Below are 13720 nucleotides of genomic sequence, written 5' to 3'. Positions count from 1 at the left end.
AAGACCCACTTGCCTGGAGATAGGGTGACCGTACATCCTTGTTTGGCCAAGACAGTTCCCTTTTTAAGCTCTGTCCCGGTCATCCTGACTTTTTTTTTGACAAAAATGGGCATTTATCCTGTTTGCTCTTGCCAACTGATCAGTTGGCAAGAGCAAATGAACAAATGCCCAGTTTACCCACACAATCTTGCGCCCCCCCGTGTATGTGCGCACGGTGGTGATGTGAGATGTCAGGCAGCAGGGCTTGGGTGGTGGGGGTCAACCCCAGACCCAGCCAGAATGGAGCTTGGGGGGGGGGTTAGGGGCCAGCCTCAGCCCCTGGAAGCGGTGTGGAGGGCTGGGGTGAGGGAGGGGTCAGTCCCTGTCCTGGCAGTGGCATGCAGAGCTCGGGGGGTCAGCCCCTGGCTGTGGTATGGGGAGCTATGGGGGAGGAGTTAGCCCCAGTGGCAGATTTAGGTTAGTGGGGCCCTGGGCTCAGCTTCATTTTTGGGCTGCCTCCTTGGGGACCCAGCCAAGAAAAAGAACATTCGCTCTTATCGCCCTCCCCCACCCCTGTTTTTCATTCTTTTTTTCTTCAACCTCCTCCTATAAGTGATAGCAAGTAAATGGAAATAAAGTGCGATACTTTGATTGCTTTAAAAGCAGCAAAGAATCCTGTGGCACCTTATAGACTAACAGACGTTTTGGAGCATGAGCTTTTGTGGGTGAATACCCACTTCCTCAGATGCCTGAAGGTGCCACAGGATTCTTTGCTGCTTTTACAGATCCAGACTAACACGGCTACCCCTCTGATACTTGATTGTTTTGATGACCTTATTTTTCCATAGACCACTTGAAAAAATTGCTGGGGGGTCTCAGCAGATCACTTAATGATCTTTCCAAATATTAGTGGTACAGGGTCTGGGAGGGAGTTAGGGTGCAGGAGCAAGCTGAAGGTTGGGGTGCAGGGTCTGGCCAAGAGTTAGGGTGAGGGAGGAGGCTCAGCGTTGAGGCAGGAGGTTGGCATGTGGAGTTCTTACCTGGGGAAGCTCCTCTGTGGTGCCAGGGGTGCAGGTGGGGATGTGGCAGGGGGGTGCAGGAGGTCCCATTTGGTGCTCAGGGTTGGGGTGTGGATGTGGGTGGGTGCAGGAGTCAGGGCATGGGGTGTGGGGGGGCTGGGTATGTGTGAGGGGGTGCAGGAGTCAGGGCAGAGGGTTGGGTGTGTGTGAGGGGGTGCAGCAGTCAGGGAAGGGGGTGCAGGAGTGGGTTGCGGGGGTTGGGCTGCAGGGTCTGGCCAGGAGTTAGGATGCAGAAGGGGGCTCAGGGCTGGAGCAGGAGGTTGGGGTGTGGCGCGCTTACCTGGGGCAGCTCTTGTCTGGTGCGAGGGGTGCAGGTGGGAATGTGTGTGGGGGGGTGCAGGAGCGCCTGTTTGGTGCTCAGGGTGGGAGTTGGGATGTGGGGGCAGGGCAGGAGTCAGGGCAGGGGTCGTGGGGTGTGGGCTGGGGTCGTGGGGCTGCTCCCTGCCCTGAGCGGCTCACAGCGGGGTGGGGTATGTGATAGGGGAGTGTGGGGGCCCCACCTTTGCTCCACCTTCCCCGATTCCACCCCCTTCCCCAAGACCCCGCCTCTGCCTCTTCTCCGCCTCTCCCCCCGAGTGCACTGCAGCCTCACTCCTCACCATCCCTCCTGGAGCACTGGCAAACAGTTGTTCGATGGTGGAGGAAGCGCTGGGAGGGAGGTGGGAATGTGACATGCTCGGGAGAAGAGGTGCGGAGCTTCGCTGCTGGTGGGTGCAGGTGGAGCCTGCCCCGCAGCAGGAGCCCCAGGAATCAGCAGGACCAAGCATTTGCCCCCGCAAGTGAGACGGGTGGGTGGGGAGGGGAGGGCGTGGAGAAGAGCTTTTGGGGCCTTGTACCCAAGCAGAGCGGGCCAGGCTAGGGTCCCTCTGGAGCCTAAGCCCAGTGCTATGGCGCCAGTGGCGCCATGGTAAACCCGGGTACTGGCTGGAGTACACCAGAATGAAAGGATCAGCCCAAGGTCTGGCCTATTTGTAAGAATACTGATCACCTACTTAAGAAAACTCTGTTACTGTATTGGGTGTGGTGACTGCTCATTTTTAGGTTCTTAGATATATGTAGAGCTACTGCATAAAGTATCATTTGGCCTTTGGATTAAAAGAAATTTATGGTTAAATTGGTGTTTGGTGATTTCCCATAAGAACAGCCATACAGGGTCAGACCTATAGTCCATCTAGCCCAGTATTCTGTCTCCTGACAATGGCCAATGCCAATTGCTTCAGAGGGAATGAACAGAACAAACAATTATCCAGTGATACATCCCCTGTCAATCACACCCAGCTTTCGGCAATCAGCGGCTAGGAACACTCAGCACATCGGGTTGCATCCCTGACCATCTTGCCTAGCATCCATTGATGATCCAATCCTCCATGAACTTATATAGTGCTTTTCTGAACCCAGTTATAGTTTTGGCATTCACAACATCCCCTGGCAATGAGTTCCCCAGGTCGACTGTGTATTGTGTGAAGTAGTACTTCCTTTCTTTGTTTTAAACCTGCTGCCTATTAAATATTCCAGCACATTGCTCATAGATAAATGCCTTCTTAAAACACTAATTTCATATGTAGCTCATTTCAAATGTCGCAATCAAACACCCATTAAATCCATCCATAGTTCAACTTGCAAAGATCTGTCCAATATTAGAATCTCTCTGGCTTTGCTATCACAGACAATCCTGATCAGTTTTGACTGGTCATTTTTCATTTGTGAAATTAAAAGGCAGTAAACAGAATAGATAAGAGAGAAGCGATGCATTTATCAAAGGAACAGTCAGTCGGGTTAATATATGTAATTACAGTGCCTAGCAGAAAACTTCTGGTAATGACTATGGTTGAGTCAGTCCCCGGGTGCTGTTTCACTTACTCTAATCTGCATTATTTACTTTCATTTACTTCCATTCAAGAGTTTTTTTTAACTGTCTGTATTTTCCTATTCGTGGGAAAAAATGCACAGATACATAAGAAATTCAAGCTCTGCATTTAAAACAAACTCTTCTTACCTTCCAGCTGAGTCCAGCAAGGCAGCTGTTGCTATGCAGTATCTCACTATCTATTTAAGAATGTGTGCTGAGTGAGAGATAGTAGGACAAGTGCCCCACCAGTTTATATAGCTAGAACAGTTCCTGTCAAACTAGAGCACTCCTCCTACCATTTCATGTTACACTGTGGACTGGAAAGAAATGCTAGATGGCAGCCACCTGCTCCACCTTTTGTCTTGGTTTCTTGCCAAATATCTTAAGAAACCCCATCTTTCCTGCTGCTTTTCTGCATTTTCACCAAGCTTTTCCACTCCACATTAAAATTCAATTATTTAATTGTGCAACTTTGCCTTTTAAGTTACTAAAGAAGAATCTGGAGGAGTCTGAACTGGCTATTTCTATGGTAACTCTTTTGGCGAAGAAATAAATGATTGGCCGTTTTAATGCATCAAAACACATATCAGTGTAGATGGCTGCTAGCAGAGAGGGGAGTCAACTGCAGAAATCTGAACCATCCAACACCCCCAAGCCCGAGGAGGGAATTGGAGGCAGGATTTCACTTTGGTCAAGTCCAATGAAAAGAACCAGTTACGATGTATGGATTTGGCTTTTGAAACCTTCCCACCCTAACCCCAAATTCTAAGGCCTTATGAAACTGCTTTGGGCTCATACCTGCTTCTCAGCAGCATTCCATGAGCCCAATCTTGTAACATGCGGCACTTCGACTACAAGTGCTTAGCACACTTATGACCTTTACTTTGTGAACTGGGTTTTTCCTAGTCACTTGAGAAATTCAAGTTATTTTTTTCACCGGGACCCCCTGGCCTGTGGGAGGAATCTAGCATAGTAGAACATTGGCATTTTTGAGACGTTTATAAAGCAAACATACATAGTTGTGAAAGGTAAAAAGAGGGTACCAGAGGGAAATCTAAGAAGGGTGAATAGTGCAAGAAAAGACAGTGAAAACCTCATGGGAACTTAGATCTTGCCAAAATGCAGGATTTGCAGTTCACAGGAAATTTTGCTTTGGTTCAGTGCCAAAGGGAATACATCTATTATTATTATTATTATTATTTTAACATTTCCTGCAAACTGGAACTCTCAAAAATAAATTCATTTAAGAGACACTGACAATTGGTGCTTCTGACAAAAAAGCTACTCCCCACAGCTGAGTGAAACTTACATTCTTGTGAATTTCACGGTTGCTGTTATCGGGGGCCAGTCTGCATGGTGGATTTGCCTTAGGAGAGCTGATCCTGGGAGCCCATCCCAGGGCTTCCAGTTCCTAACTCTATGTCAGGGAGCGTGAAAGCACTGGAAGTCCCCTCAGAGCTGCATTTCCTGGAAAACAGAGGTCCTGAGCACCCCAATGAGCTGATAGGTTTTCCATGGAACTGTGCCTTTGATTAGCTGAAGGTTTCATGTTTGATGAATCAGCATTCTCTCAAGTATCAGAGGGGTAGCCATGTTAGTCTGGATCTGTAAAAGCGGCAAAGAATCCTGTGGCACCTTATAGACTAACAGACGTTTTGGAGCATGAGCTTTTATGGGTGAATACTCACTTCTTCAGATGCATGTAGTGGAAATTTGACACCATCAGCTCAGGATTAAACAAGGACTGTGAATGGCTTGCCAACTACAAAACCAGTTTCTCCTCCCTTGGTTTTCACACCTCAACTGCTAGAACAGGGCCTCATCCTCCCTGATTGAACTAACCTCATTATCTCTAGCTTGCTTGCATATATATATATATATATACCTGCCCCCTGGAAATTTCCACTACATGCATCTGACGAAGTGGGTATTCACTCACGAAAGCTCATGCTCCAAATCGTCTGTTAGTCTATTAGGTGCCACAGGATTCTTTGCTGCTTTTACAGCATTCTCTGACATTCTTAGTTTTGGATGTAAAATTCCAACCAGCTCTGCTTAGATATTTGTCACACGAATTAAAGCCCCAGTTTCATAGTTCTGAAGGCTGCAAAAGATGATCATGATTAGCTAGCCAGAAGGAGACAGACCATAGTATCTCACCAGGGGATCCCTGCATCGAATCCACCAGCTTGTAGTTGAAGTATAGACCACATCTGGTTTTCTGGCTTTGCTTCCTAACCTGTAGAAATACAAGCTCTTGCTGTGCAGTAACTGAAAGGAGGGTATTCTAGATATATATATTGTAGATGCCCATCCCTGAAATGCCTATGAATTACATGCACCGTATTCTGACCAAGACATTTTTAACGGTAGAATGCTCTTACTTTTTCTTAGCTGGGTCTACGCTCGCAGTTGTCAGCTTCAATTAATCAATGTGAGCTGGTCTCTGCTTAATCTCCCAGACACTATCCTTGGGACATAGCCAGAGTGCACGGAAGCTGTGGCTCATAGTGCATGTGTTGTATAAGATAATGTGATGTTATTCTACGAAGTGCCCAGTAATAATTTTGTTTGCCTTTTCTCATTGTTTGTTACTCTTTTTGAGCCCTTTACTTTTCTTTCCTGTTCAGCAAACACCAGGTGCTCAGAGGAAGGAAAAGGATTTGGGCGGATGGGCCTTATAGAAAGAATGTGACCCCAAAACCTCTGTTCCAGGATCTGACCTCTAAGCCACCTTTGTATTTCCCACATTTTGGGGGTGTTCAGCTGCAAACCTGGCTCCTGGTGCAATGTAAAGCAGGCTCTCTTTTACTCTTGGTTATATTTGCACTGCCCCAGGCCTCCTAGGTAATATGAGCTAGAGTTCAAAGGTGCTGCAACCCCCTCCCTCATTCCTTTGGAGTGCCCCTGCAGAATGACCCCAGGCCCCCAAAGCCACGAGCTACTAATTAGCATTTCAGTGAATTAAGGAGGAAATGCACTTCTCAGCAAAATGTCCACAAGCGTCCTGGTCAAGTTCATCTGAACAGCAGCAAAGAGTCCTGTGGCACCTTATAGAATAAGAAATATTGGAGCATGAGCTTTTGTGGGTGAACACCCACTTCGTCGTATTCACCCACAAAAGCTCATGCTCCAATACGTCTGTTAGTTTATAATGTGTCACAGGACTCTTTGCTGCTTTTATAGATCCAGACTAACACAGCTACCCCTCTGATACTTGTCATCTGAACAAAAATCTCTAGGGCTAATTCAGGTCTTGTCGGGGGGCGGAGGCACACTTTAAAAGAGGGCATGGCAACCTGAAAAGAGTTCAGAAAAGAGCTGCAAGAATGATCAGATGCCTGTAATACATGTCTTTGCAACACTCTAGCTGTTTAGCTATCAAATAAAAGATCTCATCAAAGAGTAGCTTGATCGTGGTCTATACATTCCTTCAGAGGAAAGAGATTTTCGACAGCAGCCAGTTCTTCCATGTAGCCGACTAAGATATAACAAGATCCAGTGGCTGGAAGTTGAAGTTTAAGAAATTTAGACTAGAAATATGATGCACAAGAAGAGTGATTAACCACTGGAACAACTTACCTAGTTGTCACGTGAGCTCTTTAAAGTAAAGTTGGATGTTCTCTGAAAAGATCAGTTTTTGCTCAGCCAGACAATAGAGTTGATGCAGGAAATACTTGTGGCCAGAGCCAGAAAGGCCCAAGGTGCCTAACTCCACCATTTCAGTACCATCAGCATTTTCAGAGCCATTGCCTAACCTCTTAAACACCTAAGCCCCCTAGCTTTCTGCTGGTTGGCACTTTAACTTTCTACCGGTCAGACCTGGCAGCAGGTGGGCCGGACTCAGGTAGCTGATTGATGGGGGAGGGAAGGAGCCTAGCACCCACACAAAAGACAGCTGTAGGAAAGGGGAAATGCAGGGCGTGCATGTTAGAGGTGAGAGGAGGGGTGGAGTAGGGGGGAAGACAGAGCGAGAGAGGGTGACATTTCTGCTGGTAGGACAAGGGCTACCTAAGTGACTGACCTGGCTTAGGTCCTATCTCCAGGAGAGGGTTCACAGCTGAGGCTCCTGAGCAGAGGGAGATACCGATCTGCAGCTCATCAACCAGATGCACCAGCTCAGCCAACTAAGCCCGTCTTCTCGGCACTGCATTCCTGGATACCGTAGGTGGCTCCCCATTCAGCTGGTTGGCTTTTGAGGATCCCTGCCTGCTGGCTAACTCTCCCCATGCACTGAATGGAGAGCTTAGTACTTAGCTCTGGGCTGAAAACGCCAGAGGGCAGCAGGCTGCCTAGGGGTTAGGTGTTGCAATGCCTTAATACCTTTAAGACCCCAGGCCTTGGTGAAAGTCTGTAGCCTGGGTCATGGAGGCGGTCAGACTAGATAATGATAATGGTCCCTGCCAGCTTGAAAAAGCCATGAATATGTGACTGCAGATCTCACTTGTGCCAGCTTTACACCATCGTAACTCCACTGACTCCTGCATTAGACCAGAGTAAGGGAGAGCAAAACCAGTGGGGATCTGCCCAGTCTAACCCCCAATCCCATGAGCTGCCAAGAGACTGTACCGAGTACATTCCGCAGCCCCACAGCTGCCAGGTTAACTGACACCTGCGGGATCATCGGGGGCATAGGTGTGACTGGCTTTACTTGAAGTTGATAGTGCTCAGATGCTTTTGGAAGGAGAAGGAGAATCCCCTGCTTGTAGAGACCCATTGTAACAATGTCCTGCTATAAGTTAATAAAGCCTGCTCCACTCACCCCCAGACACCATCAACGCTGTTCCTTCAGGTGTGCTGCGATCTCTTCCCTTGGGGCTGAGTGCTCTGCTGCCACATCCCACCTAGCTACCAACATCTCCGAGAGGGGCATGCAGCAGCAGACTGCCACAGAACTGGGCTGATGTCACATTTTGGCTGTATTACTATGCACAACAAAATATTTCAGAACATTCATCGAGAATTCATATTTCAAGCCTATTGTTGGTGGGAAAACAATACAATAATCTTTGTTACTGATTCATCAGCATCAGTTGGCTGCTGGTTGGCAGCTGGTATCAAGTGGAGTGCCCCAGGGGTCGGTCCTGGGTTCCGGTTTTGTTCAACATCTTTATTAATGATCTGGATGATGGGATGGATTGCACCCTCAGCAAGTTTTCAGGTGACGCACAGCTGAGGGGGAGAGAGGTAGATATGCTGGAGGATAGGGATAGAGTCCAGAGTGACCGAGACAAATTGGAGGGTTGGCCCAAAAGAAATTTGATGAGGTTCTAAAAGAACAAGTGCAGAGTCCTGCACTTAGGACAGAAGAATCCCATGCACCACTACAGGCTGGGGATAGACTGGCTCATCAGCAGTTGTGCAGAAAAGGACCTGGGGGTTACAGTGGATGAGAAGTTGGATATGAATCAGTAATGTGCCCTTGTTGCCAAGAAGGCTAACGGCATATTGGGCTGCATTAATAGGAGCATTGCCAGCATATCGAGGGACATGATCATTCCTTTCTATTCGGCACTGGTGAGGCCACATCTGGAGTATTGCGTCCAGTTTGGGGCCCCCCCAGTATAGAAATTGGAAAGAGTCCAGCTAAGGGCAAAGAAAATGATCAGGGGACTGGGGCACATGACTTACGAGGAGAGACTGCGGTAACTGGGCTTGTTTAGTCTGTAGAAGAGAAGAGTGAGGGGGTATTTGATAGCAGCCTTCAACTACCAGAAAGGGGGTTCCATAGAGGATGGCGCTTGGCTGTTCTCAGTGGTGGCAGATGACAGAACAAGGAGCAATGGTCTCAAGCTGCAGTGGGGGATGTCTAGGTTGGATATTAGAAAACATTATTTCACTAGGAGGGTGGTGAAGCACTGGAATGGCTTACCTAGGGAGGTGGTGGAATCTCCATCCTTAGAGGTTTTTAAGGTCAGGCTTGACACAACCCTGGCTGGGATTGGTTCTGCTTCGAGCAGGGGATTGGACTAGATGACCTCTTGAGGTCCCGTCCAACCCTAATCTTCTATGATTCTATGAGCCCACTTAGCCTCATGCATTGCCCCATGTGACTCAGATGGAGTCAGACCCCCTAAAAACTGGAACGCTGAGGAACACCACAAGATAGCTACGTGGATGGTCATTTTCTGTGGCCTAGTGGTATGATTAGATTTGAGAGGGCTGCCACAACCAGTGATGGAACTTCACAAGGGGAACGTCTATCAACAACTTTATGGCTTTCCATGTCCTAGGCCACATTACTGCAAGCCATTTGTGTTTAGGAGCACATCAGAGATTGAGTGAAAAAGTGCACACAACAGGTCTGTCACAATCCTGCATGTGTTTGTTGAGGGGAATAGTGCTTTATTTATATACAGTGGGAGTGTTCATAATCTGGTGTAAAAGGGGCCGAGAATCCATCCCTTGAAACTGGCCCATAATAAAATTCTCCTTGGCTATCTGCTGGATCATTTCTGTCCCAAGTGCACAGGCAGTAATCCCTTTATACTGAGCTCTGTGGAGGCAGTTTCAGGAGAGCATGGGATGAGAAATGGCAGGGAGAAGGCAGCATGGCAGTTGGGGCAATGTGTGGCACTGATGGAGTCTAGTTTATACGTGGATTCAAAGGCTGCAAAGCTGGCATTTTTCTTAAGCAACATAGTCACTACATGAACAATAAAACATTCAGTTATAGGTCATTCACTATAGTCCTTTATTCCATTAGGCCATATTGCAAGTTGGGTAATTGTAGCAGCCTGCTAGGGTCTTGGTGTCTCGATTTTAGTGTGTTTCTCAATGGAGCACAAAGCTTGTGCAGCTGTAACATCAATTCTGCATGACGTGCTTAGGTGCAGTGGGGTGCATCATACTAAAACCCCCTCTGTCTGTTGCTCAGTGTGCGCGGGGTAGGGCTTCAATGGATGTGAAAACCCTGGATGTCATTAATGTGGAATTGCACTTTAATTTCTTCTGCGGAGGAGAACCTCAGTTGTGACCACCAGAGTTATGAATGGATTGGTCAACCACACACCTCACTTGGAACCGGAAATATGCAATCAGGAAGCAGGAGAGACAAAAAAAAAAAAGCAGCAAATATTGTACAGTACAATAGTGTGTTAAATGTAAACTACTACAAAATAAAGGGAAAGTTTAAATAAAAGATTTGCCAAGGTAAGGAAACTGTTTCTGTGCTTGTTTTATTTGAATAAAGATGGTTAAAAGCAGCATTGTTCTTCAGCCTGGGGTGATCAGATGTCACGATTTTATAGGGACAGTCTCGATTTTGGGGTCTTTTTCTTATATAGGCTCCTGTTACCCACCCCCCACCTCCTGTCCTGATTTTTCACACTTGCTTTCTGGTCGCCATATTTCTGCACAGTAAAGAGTCAAAACAGTATTAAGTCAATGTTCAGTTTTGAACCTTTGAAAGAACCAACATAATGTTTTGTTCAGAGTCAGGGACATTTCAGAGTTACCAACAACCTCCATTCTGGAGGATCTAGTATAATTAAAACCTTAACATAGTCTTGTTGTTCTCTGATGTTTTGGCTCTCTCTGGTGGCATATACCAAAAATAACAACATGAGCCATTGTGAAATCCTTTGGTGCGTGGATGTGTAAATGCTGATATGCCATTCTTGGCATAGCCACAATTCCCACGCATACATATTCCTTGGCACAGGCCCTACTGAATTGCTCTAACTTCTTACAGGGGCTGTGTGAACAAGTATCAGCCTGCTTTTTATCATCCCAACTGAGGAGTCTCATGGGGGTGGTGGAAGTGAGTTTGGAATAACATCTTGGCTGAAGGAACCAGGTGTGTTTTGTTTGTAAAAGAGACGATTAAGGGGAACAGGCTGATAGCAGGCTTCAGATACTTGAAAGGCTGCCATAAACATGGAGAAAGGTGAGTTCTTTTGCCACAGAGGGCAGGATAAGAGGCAGTGGGTTCAAACTACAGCATAGCAGATTTAGACTAAATGACAGGAAGCACTTCCTATCTGTAAGAACAGTAGGACAATGGAACAGATGCCTTGGGAGGCTGTGGATGCTCCTTCACTGGAGGTTTACAAAAGGAGACTGGCAGTCTTGGATTTGTTGAGACCAGGAGTTCACACAACAAAATTATTGGTGGCCTCAGAGTATGGCCACCAACTCTTGCTGGTGGCCACTCTGACAACTTTTTCTAAAATACTAAATTTAACTTTAGGACAAACAAAACAGAACAAAAATGCCCACAGACATGGCCAACTCATTGTACTTTATTTAGGTACAGAGGCAGATTAGAGGTTTTTGGGGCCCTGGACCAGAGGAAGTGGAGGCCTCCCTCCCACCCCTTCAAGCTGTGATCTCTACTCCAACCCCCAGAGCTCCTGCCGGGAAATGGTTGTTTGAAGGACTGTGTGCTGTAGCTGGCAGTTGGAGGCTGAGCTACAAAGGAAGGTTTGAAAGCTAGAAGCCTCTGGTAATTGGCTGAGCCTTAACCAGTGGGCGGGCATTCACTCAGGCCAGGGCTTTATAAAGCCGCGCACAAGCGACCAAGGAGCTTTGTGAACAGGGGCTGCTAACAGGGAGTTTCGAAAGGGAGTTTGGAAAGGGAGTAGGAAGGGAGCGGGGGGCCCTTGTCGGTTCTATCTATGACCCATTAGTCCCTTGAAAACCTTTAAATCAAACTACATCCAAAACCTTTCTCTTTAAAGCAGAGCAGAGCGGACAAGGGGCTGCAGACAGGGGAGTTTGGATGTTTCTACCCAGATTCTGGTGTGGTTTTGCAAAGACTGTAACTTGCAATTTCCACTTACTGATATCCAGGCTGGCGGGGGGGCATCCAATGTGAAAGGTGCCTACTGGTGGAATCTCTCAGGCAGCAGGTGGGAGAGCTACAGGAGGAGGTGGCTAGGTTGAGGAGCATCCGTATCCACGAGCAATTCCTGGACAGTGTCCATGTGGAGACAGCTGAGGTAGCTGTCCCAGTTCACAGGACTGCTGACACACCACTGGTGGAGGAGGAGATGGCTCAGGGTGGACACTGGCAGCTGGTTACTTCTGGCAGCAGGCAGTGCTCCATCCCTACTGTGAACCCTCCCGCCGTGGTAATAGGTAACTGTTATGCTCTTCTTGATACAGGAGAAAAGGAATCACCCCCTACAGTAAAGGAGGAGAAGCTTCCTACCCCAAAGGCTGGGAGGTCTGCTGCCACCACTGAAAATAGGAAACGTAGGGTAGTGGTGGTTGGAGACTCTCTGCTGAGGGGGACGGAGGTGCCCATCTGTCGCCCTGACATTTCATCTCGGGAGGTATGCTGCCTGCCAGGGGCCCGTATCCGAGATGTTACAGAGGCATTGTCGAGGATTATCCGGCCTTCTGACTACTACCCCATGCTACTAATCCATGTGGCACAAATGATACTGCAAGATGTGACGCTGAGCAGATCAAGAGTGACTACAGGGCTCTGGGAGTATGAGTGAAGGAGTTTGGAGTGCAGGTGGTATTCTCTTCGATTCTTCCTGTCAGAGGTAGGGGCCCGGGCAGAGATAGATGCACCATGGAGGTGAATGACTGGCTGCGAAGATGGTGTCGCCAGGAGGGCTTTCGCTTCCTCGACCACGGGATGCTATTCGAGGAAGGACTGCTAGGCACAGATGGCATTCACCTTTCGAGGAGGGGAAAGACCCTATCTGCACACAGACTGGCTAACCTAGTGAGGAGGGCTTTAAACTAGGTTCGACGGGGACAAGTGAGCAAAGCCCACAGGTAAGTGGGGAACAAGAAGACCTGGGATATGGGTCAGAAACAAGAGGGAGAGTGGGCTATAATGGCAGAGAGAAAGGAGGGTCAGGGCAAAACTGGGAGGCAAGATCAAATCAGTATCTTAGATGCCTATATACAAATGCAAGAAGTATGGGTAATCATAGACTATTAGGGTTGGAAGGGACCTCAGGAGGTCATCTAGTCCAACCCCCTGCTCCAAGCAGGACCAATCCCCAGATTTTTACCCTAGTTCCCTTAATGGCCCCCTCAGGGATTGAACTCACAACCCTGGGTTTAATAGGCCAATGCTCAAGCCCCTGAGCTATCCCTCCCCCCAGGAGGGATAATAAGTAGGAAGAACTGGAAGTGCTAATAAATAAATACAATTGTGACTGCTGGCATCACTGAAACTTGGTGGGATAATACACATGACTGGAATGTTGGTGTGGATGGGTATAGTTTGCTCAGGAAGGATAGACGGGGGAAAAAGGGAGGAGGTGTTGCCCTATATATTAAAAATGTGCACACTTGGACTGACGTGGAGATGGACATAGGAGACGGAAGTGTTGAGGATAAAAGGGGTAAAAAACAAGGGTGAAGTCATGCTAGGAGTCTACTACAGGCCACCTAACCAGGGGGAAGAGGTGGATGAGGCTTTTTTCAAACAACTAACAAAATCATCCAAAGCCCAAGATTTGGTGGTGATGGGGGACTTCAACTATCCAGATATATGTTGGGAAAATAACACCGCGGGGCACAGACTATCCAATAAGTTCCTGGACTGCATTGCAGACAACTTTTTATTTCAGAAGGTTGGGAAAGCTACTAGGGGGGAAGCTGTTCTAGACTTGATTTTAACAAATAGGGAGGAACTCGTTGAGATTTGAAAGTAGAAGGAAGCTTGGGTGAAAGTGATCATGAAATCACAGAGTTTGCAATTCTAAGGTAGGGTAGAAGGGAGTACAGCAAAATAGAGACAATGGATTTCAGGAAGGCAGATTTTGGTAAGCTCAGAGAGCTGATAGGTAAGGTCCCATGGGAATCAAGACTGAGGGGAAAAACAGCTGAGGAGAGTTGGTAG

At 47.6% G+C, this 13720-nt stretch overlaps 1 protein-coding gene across 9 annotated transcripts in view; it reads right to left on the bottom strand.

Annotated features, from left to right (window-relative positions):
* LOC127046497 (urea transporter 2-like) overlaps positions 1-5389 on the bottom strand; it is a 44300-nt gene extending 38911 nt beyond the window's left edge. For 2 of the 9 annotated variants that reach the window (XM_050943593.1, XM_050943597.1), the window contains exons 1-2: positions 5292-5367; positions 3055-3104 (exon numbers count right to left, since the gene is read on the bottom strand). Coding sequence is in view for 1 of the 9 variants with exons in the window: in XM_050943591.1 (XP_050799548.1) it covers positions 3055-3104; positions 5068-5083 (66 nt within the window). In the remaining 8 variants the exon portion in view is untranslated. Of the gene's footprint in view, positions 1-3054; positions 3105-4216; positions 4514-5067; positions 5147-5291 lie in introns of those variants that run through there. The other 7 variants (XM_050943591.1, XM_050943594.1, XM_050943592.1 and 4 more) reach the window with 7 other exon arrangements.
* Between the last annotated feature and the right edge of the window lie 8331 nt (positions 5390-13720).

This window comes from Gopherus flavomarginatus, chromosome 3 (assembly GCF_025201925.1).
Source record: "Gopherus flavomarginatus isolate rGopFla2 chromosome 3, rGopFla2.mat.asm, whole genome shotgun sequence".
Taxonomy (NCBI): Eukaryota; Metazoa; Chordata; order Testudines; family Testudinidae; genus Gopherus; species Gopherus flavomarginatus.
This window is presented reverse-complemented; position numbering and strand designations above follow the sequence as displayed.